Below are 21,514 nucleotides of genomic sequence, written 5' to 3' on the forward strand. Positions count from 1 at the left end.
ACACAATCTCCCCAGTACTATTCACAGCTTGTTTAGAGGAAGTATTCAGAGACTTGGAATGGGAGCAATTAGGGATAAGGGTAGATGGAGAATACCTCAGTAATCTGCGATTTGCTGATGACATTGCCTTGCTAAGCAACTCGGGGGATGAACTGCAAATAATGATTGATGACCTAGACAGAAAAAGTAGAAAGGTAGGCTTGAAAATCAATATGCAGAGGACTAAGGTAATGTTCAACAGCCTCGGGAAGGAACAGCAGTTTACATTAGGTAGCGAAATACTGGCAGTAGTAGGCGAATATGTCTACTTAGGACAGGTAGTAACCGCAGATCCGGACCATGAAAAGGAAATAACAAGAAGAATAAGATTGGGATGGAGCGCATTTGGCAAGCACTCGCAGATTATGACTAGCAGCTTACCGGTATCGCTCAAGAGGAAAGTATACAACAGTTGCATCTTGCCTGTACTCACCTATGGGGCTGAAACGTGGAGGCTAACCAAGAGAGTTCTACTTAAGTTGAGGACAACCCAGAGGGCTATGGAACGAAAAATGGTAGGGGTAACATTAAGAGATAGAAAGCGTGCAGAGTGGGTCAGAGAAATAACTCAAGTTACCGACATTCTAGTGGAAATTAAGAAGAAGAAATGGACATGGGCAGGACATGTAGTGCGAAGAGAGGATAACCGATGGTCGCTGAGGGTAACAAACTGGATTCCAAGGGAAGGAAAGCGTAGCAGGGGGCGGCAGAAAGTTAGGTGGGCGGATGAGATTAAGAAGTTCGCAGGGGTCAAGTGGATGCAGCTAGCACAGAACCGGGATAAGTGGAGAAATATGGGAGAGGCCTTCGCCCTGCAGTGGGTATAATCAGGCTGGTGATGGTGATGATGATGAATGTAGAGGGGGCTGGGAGGTGCATGCCCACTGAGAATACATCCGGAAAGACAGGGGACGGGCCCTCTCAGATATGTGCCCGATTTGTATACAACTCAGTTAACTCTGGCCATATCCCGGAGTATGGAAGGTGCATGAATAACATAATGTTTCAAGTAGAATGATTCAAGCACTCATTCTTCATATTCTTAGATAATGCTTCAGGTGTAGTTAGCGTGACCTTTTCATAAACGTTTGACGATAACAAACGGAGGTTATTCCCAATCTCCTGAGGACATTGTGCCGTTTCCTTATGTTTTGTCCTTGTTCATAAAAAAACACTGATTGCCACAGTCTTCTTCCCTCATTATTTTTTCTGAACTCACTATGTATTGTGTGCATCCACATACGTTTTAGCTGCACTTCACTCCTACAAAAGATTAATAGCACGCTCAAACCCACAGGCACAATAAAAAGATGGGGATCCCATCAATGAGCATCCAGTTAAAAATTATTAAATGCAATGAGTCTTCAGGACACCTACCCCTGAAATGCTGTGGCTTTTGCTATAACTTTGCTATAAAGTGCAATTTCTCAGCTAAAGTTTCAAGCAAATGTCAGTGAAGAAAATTGATATGCCAAAAAGGAAAGTACAGTCATCAAAATAAAACAAAACAAGTCGCATTCAAATTCGAGTCGTGACAGTGAAAAGGCCAATGGCCAGGAAAAATGCATTTTTGTAAAGAATGTAACTATGCATATGACTAGACTGTTATGAGCATTATAATTAAAGCATTTCCTACTTTCAACTTTCTGACTCATCATGTCAAATCATTTATTAAAGGTGTTGGATACAAAAAGCAAGAACACGTGTGGCAAACTGATATGAATAGAGTAGCAGCTAGTGAATGCCTTCCATGCTGTGAAAATCTGCCAAATAACACATTACAGTGGGCAAGCACAGATGTTCCCATGCTAAGGTGTTTGCATCGACTGCAGCAACTTCGAGCTTATTACAATGCATTCACCACGCTCGTAGCCCAACATCGATGCAAACGACAGGTTACAACCGCGCAGACAGATATGTAATGCTCCAATCTAGCGACATCTTTACACCCTACACGAGTGCTCGTTATCGTGTATGTCTCGTCAGGCAATAACTAAGACATTTTACAGAGTGAGTGAAAGTGGCCCCAAACTCGAGCGATGTAAACAGGTTTCAGATACTCGTGGCCTTTCAATACTGTGGCGACGCATCCGCTTCAGGGGCGGTTTCGAAGCTCAAAGCAATGCGATGGCAGAATCTGACGGTTGTCGACAACAGCGAGCACAGCAGTTTCTCCGTCACGATTCCATGAGTATGCGACGTCGTGGCAGTGACGTCTTGTAAAGCGTGCTCTGCTGCGATTCAAAGGCTTCTCGTCGTCATACGGGAACAATGTCGAGACTGGGGGCTATCAATCTCAGTTATCGTGGCTCAGAGGCTTCCCTTTGTAATCAAGGGCAACATACGAGGCGATATGCGCCATTTCGCTAATGTCAACAGGGCACGCGGTGTTAAAAATTCATGCCTGACAACAGAGGCTGCGCGGATGGGGCGATATTCTTTTTCTTTCGGCGCAGGAATGGTTTTTCGCTGCAAATTTCTCCGCCGTTTATGGAAGCAACGTCTAGCTACAAAAGTGAAGCCATTTCGTACGCTTAGTGTCCATCGATTATCTAGGTAGGAAAGAAGCGTGCGCAAAATACAGACCACGTTAGGCGGTAAAAGAAAAATATGCGCCGAAATGTGCGTTCGAGGAAGCGCTCCGCGAACGGCAACAACTCTAGCACGCGCTTCCGCAAAACATCCTCCGACGGACCAACGGCCGCGCTCACGCTCTGCGCCAGCTTGTGCGTGCGATTCGTGGTGGCAACAGGAGCAATGTATGCGCGGCTCATGTGTTTACCTGTATGCCAGAGTCATACACTCGAAGAGTTTGGTTAGCGATGCATCGATGGCTATATGGCACGGGAGCTTGGTTTGTTTGTCTACTTCCATTCCGTCGTCAGTATCGAAACTGAGATCGTCGTTGACTTCATCCAGCGGCGCGGCCAATGCGGTGGGGACCTCGGTCGCGCAGTCGGACTCACTAGCACGGGCAACCTCGTCCGTGTTGTCCGCATCATCGATGTCGGACACCATAAAGTGTCCGCTGTGGATGATCTCCGTCGGAGTTTTGCGCGACAGCCTTGCGAGCTCGTCCTCGTCCAGAGGCATGGTTTCGCAGTTCAGCTGCATGCTGCTGGCGGTCATAGTTCACTCGCAGCGCCAAGCTGCTACCGAAACACCTCCGGGACACACATCACTCACAGCACAGCTGGAACTCGAGTTAGCACTACGCGCCATAGTGGCGTGGCCATTACTTTCTTGGCTTTGCGGCGGTGCGTTTCCCCGGTTTTCCCTTCTCTCGTTCCCCGTTTCTAACCAAAAGCAAAAGTGTGCTAGGAGGCGCTGGCTACAAACCCGATGCAAAGGAATTGCCACATAATCATCCATCATCATCAGCAACTGCTCCACACCAACTCCACACGTCCACACTACCTTAACAGCAGTAATGTCGGTACCAAATGTTTTATTCATATGCAAATGCTTGAAAGTAATAGATCACACGGATACTATTAAAATATATTTGTTTAATGTGCTGTTCATTTTCGTATTACAAAAATATGCCATCATCGTCATGAGTCCATGACCGCGATCACCATCACCACGAAAGTGCGGGACGAACGTAGCTACCGTAGCTCGGCGGGTAGGCAAGTGGGAATGTGTTGTGTTCCGTAAAGGAAATTGCATCGCGTTTTTTTGAAATTGTTGTTTATCCTAATGTCATCATCGCATCAGTTTGATTGATCGAACGCTAAGAATACGTGGTAAACTAACCTCTTGAACGTCGTATGTTATGGATCTGTGACATTGCGCGCGCAATTCGTCTGTTCCCCGCGTTGTCCGTTAATCCCCGTGACACAGACTGTTGCGCACAAGTTATTTGGCCTCATTCGACGTTATATTTCAGCATTCAAGATGGATGTAGAGAAGGCGAAGGACCAGCCAGCGCGTCTTCGCGACATCAAGAACTTGGTGGGGGAGACCGACACCAGTTTGTTCAGTTCCAACATTTTTTCGAAGGAGCTGCTTTCCCGGATGAAAATGCGTGTAGAGCAGTCTGAGGAGAGTGAGTATTTGCTTCATCAGACAAATTGTGGCACTAATGTGGTAAAAATTGCTCGCTGGTTTTCAGTGGTGAATCTGGTTTATGAAGCAGTTCTCGGTGAAACTGTATTATACATAGCTTGCACTTACATCAGTGAAATAAATTCTGCGGTGTGCGTTCACCATGCTTGTGAACCGCCACCACGACGAGTTCCTGCAGTCTGCGTGTTGTGTCGTTTCAGTGGGGATGTGTGCTTGACATTTCGTCGCTTTAAAGTGCAGCAGTAATCGTGGAAAGAAACTTCAGACTGGAATAACCTCAACGTGGAAAGGTCTAGAGGACTTGCGCGAGCGGAGGCGCGCTTAACACTTAGCTTGCATGCGGCATCTATAAACTTCCTAACGTCTGCCAACTTCTGCCGCGAGTACAGGGCAAACCTTCAAGTGCCTGTCGCGCACATAATAATAGGTAAATCCGCTATTCGGACTGTCGCACGCGTGATAAACGCAGCATCATAAAAACCTTGCTGTGCATTTGCATTTAAGTACAGCTGACGTGCTTAAATACAGGGTCTTCTGTATTTATTTGTCTGGGTTGCAAAAATTCTTTGCAACTGTCTATTTGGGCTTAAGTGCCAACCACAAGGTAGCTTGTAATGGTCTTACTTTCTTAATAAGTAATCTACTATCTCGACTTACCTGTGTTTTTCAGAAACAATGAAAAATAGAGGCTTTTGTCAAAGCAAGCAAAGCTTCGACAGGCTGCTCCACCTAGCAGACTGCAGTGCCCGCCTCTGCCCTGTTCGGGACATTCATTGCATTGCAGTTCGTCAGATAGTGCAGCCTGTAAAACTGGCTGCTTCGCTTATTTTGACAAAAATTTCTACTACAGCTGACTGCAGTTTTTTGCCAATGCCGAAAAATGTAGGCAAGTTCATATGTTCAATTAGTTATCCAAAAACATATGCTGTCACAAGTTGCCTGGGGTCAGCATTGGAGTCGAAACAATGTAGTAGTTTGCACAGAATTTTTGCAACCCGGCCAATAAGTATGGAACACCCTATATACCTTTAGACGAATTCCAACTGCGCTGCGTGTCGCTTATCCTTCGGTAAAGCACGGGGATTTTGTATGCCACTGATGCGCTTGGGAAAACGATGCAGTGAAAGATGGCTGTTTGAGGCCAATACAGCGAGATGGCGATACAACCGTGACTCGAGCTCTATCTGCTGTCAAACGTGTGCCGCAATGTGCGATGTCAGTTCATGTTAAAGACCTCCAGGTGGTCGAAATTACTTCATAGCCCTCCGCTAGGGCACCTTCTTCTTTTATTCCTGGTTGCGCTTCTGTGGAGCCGAACCGGAGTGGTGTCCATGGGGTGTACAATGTTAGTGCACGTTAAAAAGAACCAAAGATGATCAAAATTTCCGGAGTTCACTACGGCATTTTTTATAGCCTAGGTCGCTTTGAGACGTTAAAACCTTGCAAACCAAACCAAAATTTCATCTTTTTTCATCCCGTTCCACATAGTTGAGGTGTCCACCGCAAAATGTGACAGATACTGCACCTTTCGTTTTCTGTAAATTAATTTCCATTTAAATAGCTCTTAACTGTGCAATGTGTTGATATGACCATATTTTCTTAGTGCCGTGCTCTTGAGAGCTGTGCTTTATTTGTTCAAAGGTGCCCAGCAAGCCAGTGTGTCTGCCACTCGTTGTTCATCTAAAAAAACAAGGAAAACTCGCAAGCAGAATGTTGATGCTGAGTGTGATTCAGACGAGGACTGTGTTGTCGTGTGAGTACAGCTTCATTTTTTTTTTTTCCCTCTCCAAAGCTGCATATACAGTCAAACCGACTTATAACAATACTGCTTAGAACAATATAGCGAATATAGCAATGAACTACTGTGGCAGTATCAGCGTCAGCTTTTCTATGTTTTGAATGGTAAAATAAACTGCTTATAACAGTGCCAACATTGTGCATTATCGGTTGTAGCAATTAAATTTGGTTGCTGAGGACAAATGCTACAAGAGAGAAAAAACACAGATACAGTACAACCGCACCAGCCAGACCACGCTCACAATGTGAAAGTATGCATATGAGGAGCTGGTGGAGCCGACTGACAGATTGACCTGGTTTCTTGAAAGTGAAAATCTCACGTGCCTATGCACACAGACTTTGTTTGAACCAGGGAGATGCACATGCCATGGCGGCACAGGGAAGAAGAAAGGACAGATATTCTAAAATCTTCTTTTGGGGGAGCAGTCTGTTAATAACGCTTACGGGGGCTTGTTTCTCGTAGGAAACGCAGTGGGCCGCTAGTGCATCGCGTGCACCATACGTAACTTCGTCAGTTACTGAGGTACATGTGCCTTGCGAGCACGATTTACGAGCATGAAGACAAGAAGATTTCACTGCGAGGCGATCCTCTCAGCTGCTGCCTTGTGCTGACAGCAATGATAAACAAGAACTATGCAAAAGGCACCTTACAAATGATAGGGTCCCTCTCATTGTTCCTAAAGGTCCCTCGCTTGGGTGCATGCAGTAGCTAGGAACCCTAAAGGGAGAGGTGAACTGAATATGTTGTGATCCAGCCAAAGCTGACTGATTTTATTCTTTCAAAGAAATCAACATTGTAAGCTACTTTCATGTCATTGAGTGCTCTGAAATATGTCTTTTCCCTGGTACTTCAGTATAATATACTTCAGTATGTTATTAGTGGGTTTCACTGTAATGCATACATTGACTGGTGGTAAAAACCAACGCTTCATGAGCTTGAATATCTTTGGCCAAACTGTTCTGTGCAATGGTCTGTCAAAAGAATAAAAGGCACGCTTATACCATTGATGAGGCAGCGGTTCCTAGTCATATCATTAATACACCAACATGTGGTCAAGGTGATTGCCAATGTCAGACCCAGATTACAACATCCTTTTAGTTCATTGCTAGGTTGTGCTACGTGTGTTAGAATTGTAAAGCATGACTGTCCTTTCGTAGTGTTTGCGGTACATGGTATGGTACCAGAAACTGCATGTTGTATACGCACCGAATTAGCAACCCTTCAGTCATTGCATTTCGCACCTTATGTGCGCCACAGCAAACTGCCAGTGCGGGGTACACCACCAGCATTGTGCTGTAAAAATGCTGCAGGAAGGTTGAAATATTGGATCTTCCTTGAATTTCTGCTCCTGCAGGACATTGAATGGGGCACAATGAGGTGTGTACAGCCATCCAAATATTTAAAGATGTCATGCTAGTTGCGATTTCCTAGTGCAGCGATACTGGGATAAAGCAGAGCAGAAATCGGGAGAGGGAACGAACATGTGCACTGATTGTGGCGAGTCTGATTGGCAGTTTTGCTTTTCACAAAGCAAATTTCATGGCTGAGTTGTGAGACGATTGCTTTTGTGTTTTATCTGTTGCATGTTTGTGGCTCTATATTGGGGAGAGAGTTTCTTGTGTTCTGTCTGCTGTGTGGTTACAGCTCTGCATTGGCACAAATGTTAATGTTGCGATCATGACAATAAGCCTGGGTTACATTTGCAGGCAGTGTACAAATAGTAGTGAGACCATTCGTTTTGTACAGTGCTAAGTAATTTCTTAGTACAAATCTACTCCATCTTGGTGGATTCCTCAAGATTGGGGCAACATAGTACCCATATCAAATATGTGGGCGATATGCTTCCACCCTACCATTTGATGTGTTAGCTTTCCCGGCCAGCGCAGTTGTTAGAGTGACTGCAGTGGTTTCACTTTTGAGCCCCACATCAGGACAAATTTTTTTTTTTTAACTTTTAAGTAAGTTTCTGTACAGGTCATATACTTAGCGCTGCTTTTTATTCATGTGGCTTCACTTGGGTGGATGCTAATGAGTATTCTCTCCCTATTAACTAAATGCCCCAATGACGATGAATTCTCTGCAATCGGCATTTTGTAAGTAATAATTTCAGGTGGTTTCTTGAGCATGCTAGGCTGTTTATCACAAATGTGTGATTTTTTTTTTTATATTGCGCACATTGTATGCAGGGGCTAAAATAATTAGTCGCATCCTCTTGGTGCTTCCGGTGCATAACAGCCGATGATGAGCACAGGCTGCTTCGCATTAATCAGAACCTGGCATGTAATGCTCACTCTGGCCATTGGAATTTTAAGCATAGCTTTTATTTCACGTTCTTTCTCTTCTTCCTCTCTTGGCACAGCAGTGCTGGACAGTCAATGCTCATGCAACATTATTAAAAATTCACAAGGCTGTACTCGCTTCCTAATGCAGGGCCTTGCTGCTGCTTGTCGAACATCTGTACATGGCTTTCTTTGGTCTGCATAAGGGAGTATTCCGCTAGGCGCATCACATTTGTCTGGGTCATGTGCACTGCATATTAGAGGCACGTCTTACGTATGCCAGACTTAACCCGTCTCGGTGGTGCAGTGGTTTGAGTACTTGACTGCTGTGGTCAAGGATGCGTGATCAAATCCCGGCCGCAGTGGCTGCTTTTCGGTGGAGGCGGAAAGCAAGGCACCCGCGTGCTATGCTATGTCAGTGCTCAATGAAGTACCTCAGGTGATTGAAATTTCCGGAGCCCTCCACTACATCATCTCTCATAGCCTGAGTCGCTTTGGGACGTTAAACTCCATAAACCAACCAACTGTGCCAGACCTGAACTTTGAATGTGCTTTTTATGTGGCTTGTGTTACAGTATCACGTACAGTCTGGGAAACCAAGTGTGTGAACCAGTTTTGCTTGCAGGTCACAAAGCAGCACCAGAAGCACACGTCGAAGTCCCACCAAACGGTCGCGGAGGTCAGCAATGTCTGCTGCAGTCAACTTTTCTGCATCACAGGAGTCGAATCAGTCCTGTGATGAAATCCAACCCTCGAAGGAGACATTGCAGATACTGCAGTAAGGCTTCTTTCCTCTATAGTGGGCCGAACTCGGAACTGAATGCTAGACAAAAGTGCATGGTACAACAGCGCAAAAAACATGAACCTGTACCAATAGCCTAGCTCAATGTTTTATGACGAAAGTAACCGTTTCCATATGTAATACTCAGCATGAGATATGAGATATGCACTGTGAACCCAGTGTTTTTACTGCTGTATATAGAACAGCATTGTATTGCTACCCAAGGTCCTTTGATGTTTTCTACGGGCCATGAAACTTCCTTTGAAGCTTCTTTTTGGGAAAGAACCTGCTAGGCTGGTACTACTTATGAACTTCCGAGGAACATTGCCAGAGTTGTTTGAGGGCCTATGAAGCTCTAAATACACTAAATGTGAGTGGTGAGCCTAACTAGATGGAGAGATTGGTATTCAAAGCTAGCAAAATTTTATTTCTCAGAAAAGGAATTGAAGAAGCCAGAAATTGCGTATGAGTAGAAATTGTTGAAAAGCCTCTCAAAAATTGCGATAAATGTGCTTGATCATGTCTTTGCTGGCCGGGATTGTTTTTTTTTTTTTTTTTCATAAGCGTGAGAAGTACCGCCAAAAGACGGCGGGCAGCGAGTTGCTGTTGCAGTGGACGAGAATGCAATATGTTGCTCACTTTGCATACCGCCCACCTATCCTGCTTGAAGCTTTTATGCGCAGAAGCTTTAGAAGAGCAGGCTGCGAGCAAGTTTACTGCCATTTGTATTCTTTCCAAAGCATGAGGCCACCATCGGCATAATTGATGATAAACTGGGCTTCGTGACAAAACAGTATGGGGGTGTTATTTGTTGGCAAGTATTGTAATAAACGTTAGTGCAATCAGCAGGAAATATAGAGTCGTTTTTGTTCCATTCTTTGATCGGTAGAGAAACTTGCTGGTTTTGCCTGGTTTTGCTGGAAAGATGACATTATGTCATTGCTACATTGAGGGGTTGTAAATTGGGTTGAAAGGGGAGGGTTTCAGGAACTTAATTCATGATTTCTTCAACACTGCAGTCAACTTATTACCCAGAAAAAATGCTGGCAGTGTTTCTAAAAAGCAAACTGTTAGTCAAGCGTAGTTGCTTGTTTTTCTTTTTTTTTTTTCTTTTATTGTTGCTTTAAAGAACCTTGGTGCTATACTAAGGTAGCTTGTAAGGATTGTGCTTTTCTCTATGCTCATGAAGTGTTCTGAAATAATTGCAGGAAATTGCAGAGGGCAGAGAATGTGGGCACTACTATAGACCTTTCTGACGACTCGTCTACTGATAGCCTCGCATTCCTTGGCGAAACACTGTGCTCACCGGTGAAAAAGGAAAAACTTATGATCATTGTCAAGTGCCAGTCCAGGTTGCTCAATTACTCTACATCACCGGTACGTTGTTCTCATTGATCACCTTGATCAGACAAGTCTGACATTGTGATATCTTGTCAAGCCATTCTCAAGGTGCAATACTTTAGGTATAACTTAAGGACGTGGGGCTCTTGATCAGCCGGTGTTTTTTTTTTTTGTGTGTGTGTGTGTGTGTGTGTGTGTTTCGTGGAGGGTCATAGATTTGATAAGAAGTATTATGAATGTAAAGCAGATGCAGAATATTTCACTCATATCTTACGCTTCACCAGTCATGGTGGAGATGTGATGAAGAAACAAATTTTGAAATTTTGGTTGGCAGGCTACATGTTTAGTGCATTTTAAATCTTCTTAATACATGCTGTGGTTTCTTTTCATTCAAACTTTTTTCTCTTGGACACAAAAGAGCACAAGGTGAGATTGGATACCTCAAGCTAGTGGCACTGCACCAGCTGAAAATTTGCCAGTTGTATTTTGGCATGGCAAGAGAGCATTCAAATATCCCTGCAGGAACTTATTGTTGCCGTCAAGTTTTCACTAAGATCGGACAACTGCCCATTTATTTGCATAGATGTCCATAAATCAAATCATATTTAGCCCTGAGTCATATTTAGGTGCATGTCGATAATTAAGATTCCAGGACTCTTGAAGTTTGAATTAACGACTACTGTAATTGTTAAATAGTATTTACCTGAGTGGATATACTGCTCTTAGAAAGGCAAAACAATTGCGAGCAGTCTTTGGGAGCCATGGTGACATGCGTGATGCTTTTGCTCTTGTTTATAACAGGAATCGACTTTTAGTGACATCCTGGAGAAAGTAGCCGAGGAGTTTGAGGTGGATGCCTCCCAGGTGAAACTACTTTTCAACGGCTGGCCAGTACGACCAGAAGACACCCCGGAGAGCCTGAATTTGGCAACTGCGGACATATTGGGTTACGTTTCATTAAGATTTGTTTTTGCTGAGTAGTTGCTTGCACTTCACGAAAAAGCTCGGCTTGACTGCCTTTTGAAAGAGAACAGTCTCGAGCCTGATAGTTGTACAGGTTCCTTGACGGTTCAATATTTACGGAGCTGTGTGTTTCATGTGCGGACAAAAGGTGCATAAGTATAAATTCGAAGTGCATGTCTTGCAAGTCTTAGTCAGTTGATGAGTGGTAGGCACAGGTGATAATAGAAAGGTTTAAGTACTTAGGTAGCTGAGCGGTTAAGCACAGCATTTCGCATCATTTGCGTGCACACACCTTGCTTCCTAGTTGCTTGTTTATAGAAAAGCTCAATTTCAAAGATGAGCTCTTTGGAGTGAAGGAATTCAGACACCTACGCCAATTGGTGAACTGCATCATCTGGATGTAGATGTCACAGCTATTGCTTACATTTGTACTTTGCTGATGTTATGGTGTGTACTTGTCAACAAAATGTAGCCAGTGTGGGCATAATGCATGGATGTACTGTACATTACTTCAGGAGACCAAAGTCTCTGGCCATCAGTTTATATGCTCTAGCATGGGTACGGGAGGGGATGTATTTTATTGCCTGATTAATGGTTAAACTTGCAGTCTGTTGACAAAACCTGTTGTGTACTTTTGACTCCTTGCAGAAGGTATCATAACAAAGTACTGGGAAATGGGCAAAGCAAAGAATATGATTTGCATAAAGTTCCAGTGTTCTAACAAGCGGAAGAATGAAAACATCGAAGTGAGTTTGGTAAGTGCTTTTAATAAAAAATGGAACATTAGTCCTCTGCGAGGCATGTTTTAAGCTGTAATCTTCCCCCTTTGTGACAACATGGTACTTGAGAGCAGAACGAAACAAACTGAAATACTTCTGGGGAGGCTGCCTCATACCTTTTTTTGCTTGCACTGAAGTTTGTCTCGTATCCGTGTATATGGGTGTTGCTGATGCCCTCAGAGATTTATGACCAGAGCAACATGGGTAACATATCTGTTCATTAGACAGTTTCTGCATTCATGCTTTGTCTTTTTAAAGTAAAAGCTTTTATTTATTAATACTGCAATCCCAGGAAGGGATTTTCACAGGGTGAGCATACAGAAAATAAGTAAGTACAAATATTAAGAAAAATAAGTACAAAGGCCACAAATTAATGATAAGCAACAAAACACATCAGCAAAAATGAAAGGCTCAATGACGTAACACAACAAAAAAATACACTAAAAATACACTGCGCCATGCTCCGCGAGTTTCGTCAACTCAATCGCTTTGACCTTCAGCGACCTCCAGTCGCTCTGGAGTGCACTGGGTCGATCATGTGACCAGCCGTCAACTCAGTCGCTTTGACCTTCAGCGACCTCCAGTCGCTCTGGAGGTGCACTGGGTCGACCATGTGACTAGCCACGTCGCTCGCTGCGGTGGTTCGCCGCTGGTGCGTGCACTACCTCTGCAGCTGGAGCCGCCACACATGCACTGTCTAGCTGTCAGACTGTGTGACTCGTCACGTGCTTGGGCACGGTTTAAAGAGGAGTGCACTGCTCGCCTAGGCTGTGCGCACTTAGCCGTGGATCCGAGCGAAACTGGGCCATCTTATAACATTACGCAGAGGAACTTGCAATGACCTCGGCAAGCGACATGCTTTTGCCTTGTACACCTAGGTTCAGAAGAGTTGCACCTTCAGCAATTTTTTACCTTCTTCTTTGACGCATTCAGCAAGGGGCTTTCATCTCTTCTCGAGCAAGGACACTAACCATCAGCAGTGTGTCTGATATGTAAGACATGAAAATAGATAAGCTTATCTGTTCTCTAGAAGAAAGAACACAGTGCACCCATGTTAGCAGCGCATTGCTCAGTAAACGTCTCTAAACTTGGCCTGCTGCCGCCATGGACGATGCTTAAGAACAAGCAGCTGCCTGTCGTAAGAGGTCTAATGCCGTTACCAGTGCACAATTGCCAGCCATCGTACAGTTAGGAACAACTGTACGATGGCTGGCTAGATTTGAGATGAAACCCAAAGGAGAACGACGACTTTATCAGTTTCGTAAACTGCTTTACGTTGAGCACTGAAGAAGTGCTCAAAAGTCATAAAGGCCTCCACTACCCTTTTAACAGTGCAACGCAGTAGCAGGACTGCCTCTTCACAAAGCAGCCCCATCGCATTTTGAGGAAGTCTCACCACACAGTCCACAAGGTGAAGCATCGCGGTGAAGCAAGCATGCAGTGCGGTGAGGCTACGCACCCGGCACGCAGCTTCAGCGTACCGGAAGCAGCGTGTGGATGCACACGAGGGATATACAGTCGAACCCGGACATATCGAACTCGAAGGGGATCGCGAAATAGTTCGATATATCGGTAATTCGATATACAGAAATCGGCTTGTGACGGCACTTACGATGCGAAAAAACGATACCGTATTTGTCGCGTAATCAACCCACTCGCGTAATGAACCCACCCTCCACTTTTGCACCCAAGAATTTGAAAACAAAAATGCGTAAAGGCCAGCTCGCTCACATGCAAGCGCGACTGAGCGATCTCGGCGACGAGCGGCAGCGACAGAGCAAAAAATTTCAAACTTGTTGGAACTGAGTCCCTCTCGCCGCTCGAGCCACCACGGCAGCTCAAAACGAGGTTTCTGTCGCCGCGGCAGAAATCGCGAGCGTTTTCGCTTGCATGTCGATAGCGCGCGTCACTCCGTTTCGGTGGTCTCATCCACAGCTCATTGGCAGCGCGCTAAGATGCTGCGCAGCGGTAACGTCCGGGCGCGTTTATCTTTTGGTAGCTCCTGCGGTGGCGGGGAGCGAACTTGGCAGAGAGCCCGTGATGGCTTGATTGCACAAGCCACGCCGCGCTTGGGGCGGGCGTCATGATCGCAGCAGCTGACCGCCTGCTTTCGTTGATTCATACACGCAGGATAAACGACTCCCGCAAAAAAAAAAAAAAAAATGCCGCCGTTTAACGTCCGAACAGCACGAGAAGAAAGGATGACTCAAAAAAAAAAAAAAGCAAAGAGAGAGCTGCCGCTTCTTAACGTCCGCAGGCGCCATAGCCACGTCAGCCGCCGCGCGCAGAGGGTTCGCAACACGCGCTGGAGAAAGCGTCGGACGTCAGTCGGAAAACTCGCTGAGCTGGCTTGGCGCTTGCATAGCGCGGGCTGAAGGAGGGAGATAGCTCGGCAAAAGAATGGGCACACCCACGCACATGGCTTGCAAACGTCATGTGTTGGCGCGCGGGAAACGATAACTGCAGATGCGCATGCCGCTGCCCAGACCAGCCGTCGCCGAACTGTTCCTTCTCATTCCTTCCGCGCATGGCTTGAAAACGTCACGCGGCAAACGGCCAAGGGTGATGCGATCGTTTTTGGGGAAGGCACACTTTCCAGTACGTGGTGCAGAGTTCGATATATCGAACGACCGGTGAATTTAAGTTCGATATATGACGCGGCTTTCCTATACTTTTACATGGGATTTTCAAGGGGATATTCCGTGAGTTCGATATAACCAAAATTCGATATATCCGGGTTCGATATAACCGGGTTCGAATGTATGTGAACATGTTAGCATAGAATCCACAAGCACTGGAGCTGATGCGGGTGCCCGATCGCAGCCGCCGAATGGCATCGAAACCAGAAGTATGCGACTGAGCTATACATCAGGAATGGGGTGCTTGCAGTCCTCATAATCGCTTTGATGAAAATGGTTTTAGACCACTTTTTCTAGCTCATTCGAAAATTTCTAATGTTTGGTTATTTCTTACATATTTCCTGGACCCATTAAGACTGAAGAAATGAAAGTTTGCTGTAGTAAAAAAGCGGAATTAAGGCCGACCTCCAAGGGGAAAACTTTCACAGTGAAATTCCCCCGAAGAAAAGCCAAGCATGGCGTGCTGCTGCGAAATCGAAGCGCTTTATCATCACAGCGACACAGTTACCGGTCCTGGCTGCTGAATGCAAAAGAAATGGCTATAGCATTGTACGGAATAGCAGTCAAAGTGACAGTGTAAAGAAAAAAGTGGCAGGCTACGGCATCGCATCTTGTATGTTTGAGTTGCAGCCTGGCCGATGCGCTGCTTCATTGGCTACTATGTGCTTAGCTTTTGTCACGAGAGCTGGTTTTTATATTCAAAGAAAGCTTTTTTTTCCCTTTAGTAGCTCGATTTTAACTCTCATGCGCAGTACCGCAGCTGCAACGGGAGACGAAACCCCTGACCAGCCGTGGCAGTGTAGATCGTCGGTGCATATTTATTCGCATTGGAATTTTTTAATGCTTTAGCATTGCAATCAAAGTGAGGAGAGTGATTTTAAGAATTCGATACGTTATTTACATTACAATGAGCGAGCCCCTGAATCATTGCAGGAACGAAACACTTGCATTCGCTTTACTTGAGAGGCCGCCGCTCTGTGCATCGACAGCTTTTTCAAACAACGCCTCTGCCGCTGCAATGACGTGCTAGCTTCGATCCTAGATTTGATTGTGTTTCATCAGACACGTGATGATTCATGCCATATGAGATGCTTCTTCTGATGATATTACCATAAATGTACTCGCAACAGAACTAAAGTGGCAGGGACAGCGATGGCTATTGTAGAGAGTGGAGCTACGAGAACAAATCCTGCATGCTGATTGACTTATGTTTAGTGGAAGCAGCGGCCACCGGGCGAAAGTATCTGACCATGCTAGATCGTGTGCGAACGGCACTTTTTCATGCCGTTCATGTGATAGAAATGTCGCCGGGCTAAGTTCTCGAGTTATTCGCAGGTTTCTCGCTCCATGGAGGTCAACCTCTACGTGAGTGGTGCCAAATTTGTGGCTCATCCTGATGTGAGCTTGAGACCACCCGCTCCAAATAAATATTTATACATTGCTGCCTGCTGAAAAAAGGATGTGAACAAAACTGAAACTACAGTTGTCATACTATCTGCCTAAATATGGTTAGCCAACACATGGAAATTTGCGTTTGGTGTCACATTGAAATCCATCATTCTTCTATGAACAACGGTGAAGCAGACAGCAGGAGCGACCACTGGTTTTCTGTCAGCTAGGTTGCCTTCAGCACTTGAACAATGTAAAGAAGCGATATACCAAATGCTGGCTTTCCTGCATGGCTGCATGGCATGGGGTTTCATGGAAATTGAGGACAGGAGAATGAAGACTACCCTTAATCACGCCCCACTATCCTGTTACGCGGTTAAAGCGCTACTGTTGCCGTCATGTGTCCAAGGGTGTGCAGCTGACTTGGCTGTGGGCACAAAAAGTGATCGGGGGAGTTCCATTAGTGCGGCTTGTAGGAGCGGGTTACGCGAGTCTGGTATACTGAATGTTCCTCATACTTTTTCATACTTTTTCATATGCTATCTAAGGGTATGTCCCCACAGTTCGATGTACAGTAGACTTGCGATAACTCAAACTTAAATAACTTGCACTGTTTAGTAATGGTTCACAGGAAAGGAAAGGTGCAGTATCTGTCACAGGTTCTGTGGACACCTGAACCATGCCATAAGGGAAGGGAGGAAGGTGGGAGTGAGAGTGGAAAGAGAGAAAGTGGCCCTGGGTAGTGGAGGGCTAGGGAGTAATTTCGACTTAGTTACTTCAAAAAAATTTCAAAACATTTAGTTGGCTGAGTAAATTTTTAATGCACATTATTATAGGCTATCTTAGACTCGCATAATTGAAGCCTGTTGTCTTCCTTCAAAGTTCCCAGTACACAAAAGAGTGGCAGCTGAGGTTGGATGCATTAGACTTGCGACGCTGTGTGAGCTAAATGTTGGGCCCCTCCAGTTGGTTAACTTGCACCGTGACTGTAAGGCATTCATGTTGAAGTCCATTAGGCACTCCAAGCAATTTAAGGTGCCCAGCCTCGTCACCGTGGTGTTTTGTTTTCCGAGCCAGGATACTCGGCAGTGCCTGTTGGCCTCTCATCAGCAAGGCAAGCCCAGCTGTGAGCAGTTTCTCTTGGGTACAGCAAACTTCAAAGCAGCATTCTTTATTAACATGCAATTTTAGGCTGCTCTCTATAGCAGCTATTAAAATGTGCATTACTGTTACTGCAGGTGAAACCACTGAAAGAAGGAGCCGAATTGCTTGCCGAGAAGCTGGGTGTTCCTCTCTCCCGGCTCACGTTCCGGTTTGATGGCGAAACTGTGGACCTGAAAAGCACACCACAAGAGATCGGAATAGAAGATGACGACTGTGTCGACGTTTGCATTCATTGAAAACGCAAAATGCAATGATACAAACGCCAACTTAAGATAGCTGTTATGGACGTTTCCATTCAGCGTTTTTTGTATAAAATTTGTAATTAGCATGCTTTTAAATAACTGTGTGTTAATATTGTCGCACTTTCCTTGTGTGTGTTTTTTGTATTTCTTGTCTCTTGTTTAGTTTTTATGTGCAAATACTTGAACTTATTTATTTTTAGAGGTTGCGTGCACAAGTTTGCTCATACTCAAGGCTGTACATTTACCAAGGATACTTGTACAGATATATACTGTTTAACCTTGTAAATAATCTTGTCTTGTGTCTTGTGAATAATCGGCACAGATGGCTTTATTGCAGCTATCTGCATCAACCACGGCACATTGTGCTGTGCAAAATAGAGGAACCTGGCTCATTTCAAAATAGAGGAACCTGACTCATTTCTCTGATGCACATCACTATAATTTGCTAGAAATCGTAGAATGACCGTCTCATACTAGCTAGGAGCCATATTTCTCCTTGCTTTAATATAAAGTGCATCCCATCAGGCTGGAGGTTCGGAAAAGGTACAACACCAAAGGTCAGCAGCAACAATTTGTGTTACTTGGGTGTCTTCAAAGTTTCTTTTTGCATGTCTTCTTGATGTACATGGGCATGACTTGATATTCCTAATCATTTCGCACGCATAGCTGGATACTGCCCACATTCAAGTGTTTGCGTTTACAACAAGCCAAAGTACAAATTCTGAAGCATGTATTGTGGTAAAGCCTTGCATTTTGCTCATTAAAATGTTGCGAAGTAGCACATTATTAGCTGCTAGTCTTTCACATGCTCATTACCTGCCCTTTAAAGTTCTTAAAGCAGGAAGAGGAAAATAATTTTGTTGCAACTTGTGCAAAGATATTTATACAGATTCATAGTGCTGTGAACTGTGGATGTTGAAACTGTATTGGTTCACCTTGCACTGTTTTGATGAAATTTCATGTGATGTGTAATTATATTGATATCAGAATAAATGTCAGTTTTAAGGTATGTTTTATTCTCGACTTACAAAAATTAACACCTTCATAGTGTCATACTTGGGGGAAGGAAAGAATTAAGGAGAAGCTGTAACTTCGCATTTTCTGAAGCCGGATGTGAGGGCTCCACCTCGCTCACTGAGGCCACGCATCTCCGGTGTTTCCATGGTTTCAAAACCATTCAGCACGTTTGCACATGTGCTGACAGTATCGTGAAGATCAGAGCGAGCAGATGATCTTCTGTTGCACTAGGCAACCACCAGCTGTTGGCTTCAAAACTGGCTTACGACGACATGCTAAATGAACTAAGTGCGCAGCTGAAGCCCAAAGCCCACTGTAGGCCTCAAAAACGTTGTGCCATCTGTGAAACGCAAACATTTTCAAAAGAGCGCAAATTCCAAACTTTGTCCGGCTGGCTCTGTCAACAACACAATCGACATGGGTGACGGACACAGTGCGTGAGACGAACCATGCCTAGGAATTCCAGTAGCTCTTGTAAAAGCACGTGACTTCGCCACATATTTTTCTATGCAGCTTTTCTATGGAAGGACAGCTCTGCCAAGCTGTCCTTCCTCCTGGTGTCATCCCAACTTAAAATAACCGTTGGAGCTGTGTTTTCAAAGCGACGGTAAGGACAAATTGAAGCTGGTCACTATAATTGATTATCACTTTATAATTACTGAGGCTAGTTTCACTGAAAACAGTGAAAAGGGCAATAAATTAAGTGCGGGCATTGTTGCCACAATCGGTTTTCATTGCCAACCTGCTATAATGCCACATGCTGGATACCTGAATTCCACTCTGGAATTGGTTTATCAGCCAGCAGCGAGGAATGTTTTAAAATTTACAGTCCTGATAAAGTTTTTATTATCGGGAACATGAACTGAGTGGCAGGAAAAGTTATTCTTCTACCGAAAATTAACAAATACTTTTACCAAATCCTTTTAACAAATACACGCCATTTTCTGGTGAACAAGCATCGATGAACCACAAAAAAAATCAAACATTTGAATTGCAAAGAACAAGAATCGGGCACAGTTGTCCTCAAAGTTTTTTTAATGGCTCTTATATTGGTGTGTTCATGAAGGCCTTTTCCTGTGATAAACTGTTTAGCTTTGTGTCCTCAATGGCCATGAAAGAAGACAGGATACTTCTAAGTATCGAATTTTCCTCCAGTTTTACAAGGCGAGGCTTGAGTGTACTGGTCCAAAACAAACTAAATCGAGCCTCACTGCACTTCCAAATGTGTTGAGACGAATTTGCAACAAGTAGGAGTGTTTCATTACTGTTCAGCTCGAAAGATGAAGCCCGAGAAAAATGATGCTACGATGCTATTACTCTGCTTCTTGTACCTGTGAGCTGTCGCATTGCGTGCACAGTTTTGCACTTTTATTCGCCATGCCCTCCTTTTAAAAGGGGCCTTGCAGTACGCATCGAGGCTGATTGTTGCAATTCAGAGGGTTCTTCACTTCCGACATCCATGAAAATATATTGCAGCCTAAATTGGTGCAGGCGAATGTGCTGCTGCATTTTAGTGAAATTTAGAATAAATAGAGCATAATTTTGCATGCTGCATCAATCGCTGCAATTTGTTTGTTGGCACTTCTTGATGGTATGGTAACACTGCATACGAACGGGTGCCACTGCAAGGCACATGCATAGTAGTGTCGTTTCCCTGTAACCTGCAGGGTTCCAAGCCAAGAAAAGGAATGCCCCCTCGCCACTTTTATGGGAGAGAGGAAAACCATGTTTGCTAATCAGTCTAAATGCAGGGAGAGGGGTGTGGCTTGTCACATGATCATCGATGGGTTTGATCACACCACTCACTCGCACAGTTTGATTATGCCAGCAAAAGCAGCGGCTTCATCTGATGAAAACATGAATGCCAACACATTCAGTTGCATGATTTGCATTAATCGTCTCAATTTTGTTGTCTGTTTTTTTATTGGTATCCGACTCTATGAGCATAGCTCACCTCTAAGGAAGACTGGAGTAATTTTTTTTTTTTCATTGGATGTCACTTTCCGCTTTGTTCCCTGTCAGCACCTGGAAGAGGTAAAAACTAAACTCTCAAGACTTGGAGTCATTAGCTGTGAAGGGAACAAATGCTTACTGCATGCCGAGCCTATCGCTGAAGCAGCAGGCCATTATGTTTGCCACTTCATACTGGCTACTGAAAACTGGCACTTGTTGTACAGGTGTAGTGTTGCACAGGTGTGATCCCAACAACCTGGCATTGAACGCTGTCAGAGAAAGGGATTGGTGTTTGTGCAGTTGCACACACTATATGGTGAAAATGCATAGGCAGCATCCAAGAGGAAGTGAATGTGTGGCCCTCCACTGTTTTCATCTTCAGCGAGACCATGCCTCCTACATCGAAGTCACTCTTAAGCTCGTTCACACACAAGCATGCAACATGTGTGGTACGCACACTCGCTTTTCTCATCTCATCTGGTTTCATGCTCGCAGCTCTTTCATGCACCTCCCTCTCCCCTCTGCAGACCACAACACTGACCTACATGACCATGATTTCAGGAATTTAGGCAGTATGAGCTATTTATGTAAAAAGCAAGGTAATAAACTGCTGTTTGCAGCATTTATGGGAAATAGGAGTGCACTTATAAGGTCATTGAAACCACTGGCACCTATTAAGCAGCTGCATGTTGTTTGGAAAGTTGTCGATCGTGAATGATTCAAATAAGGTAATAACGTTGTTCATCAAAATGGTAAACATTGTTATGGAACAAGTTTAATTAGATATCTACAGTAGACTGCATGATGAATTGTTGTTCAACCTGAGTATTTGCTGTGTGTGGTGTGGTAGCCTATAACACCATGTTGTACCATCACAGGTTGATGGTTGATCTCAAACCCAATACTCCGTTTATCTTGTGCTTTTTGCACAAGCTAAGCCAATGAAAGTACGGGAAGCTAAGTGCACTTTTTACACAACAGGCACAGCACGAGGTAAAATGCGTCTGTTTCTGCAGGTTTAAAATGAAATCATTTTCAGCAAGGTCAGTAAACAAGCACAAA

The 21,514-nt window shown here is 44.5% G+C and overlaps 2 protein-coding genes across 4 annotated transcripts in view; one reads left to right on the top strand and one right to left on the bottom strand.

Annotated features, from left to right (window-relative positions):
* LOC146197084 (carbohydrate-responsive element-binding protein-like) overlaps positions 1-3,345 on the bottom strand; it is a 58,559-nt gene extending 55,214 nt beyond the window's left edge. The window contains exon 1 of one of the 2 annotated variants that reach the window (XM_084598827.1): positions 2,822-3,345. In XM_084598827.1, coding sequence (XP_084454953.1) covers positions 2,822-3,168 — 347 coding nt within the window. In that variant the 5' untranslated portion in view covers positions 3,169-3,345. The remainder of the gene's footprint in view (positions 1-2,821) is intronic. The other variant, XM_084598828.1, reaches the window with a different exon arrangement.
* A 102-nt stretch (positions 3,346-3,447) lies between these two features.
* Positions 3,448-18,487, top strand: Rad60 (DNA repair protein Rad60). Of its 2 annotated transcripts, none has more exons than XM_084598829.1 (8): positions 3,448-3,664; positions 3,929-4,087; positions 5,749-5,860; positions 8,810-8,962; positions 10,174-10,342; positions 11,108-11,252; positions 11,918-12,024; positions 17,315-18,487. In XM_084598829.1, the coding sequence occupies exons 1-8, from the start codon at positions 3,604-3,606 to the stop codon at positions 17,474-17,476; spliced, it is 1,068 nt and encodes a 355-aa protein (XP_084454955.1). In that variant the 5' UTR covers positions 3,448-3,603; the 3' UTR covers positions 17,477-18,487. The 2 variants fall into 2 exon arrangements, with proteins under 2 accessions (XP_084454955.1, XP_084454956.1); XM_084598830.1 differs by having other exon boundaries at positions 3,631-3,785.
* Positions 18,488-21,514: the final 3,027 nt, after the last annotated feature.

The sequence above is a fragment of the Amblyomma maculatum genome, chromosome 3 (assembly GCF_055883805.1).
Source record: "Amblyomma maculatum isolate TAMU_Amacu chromosome 3, ASM5588380v1, whole genome shotgun sequence".
Classification (NCBI taxonomy): domain Eukaryota; kingdom Metazoa; phylum Arthropoda; class Arachnida; order Ixodida; family Ixodidae; genus Amblyomma; species Amblyomma maculatum.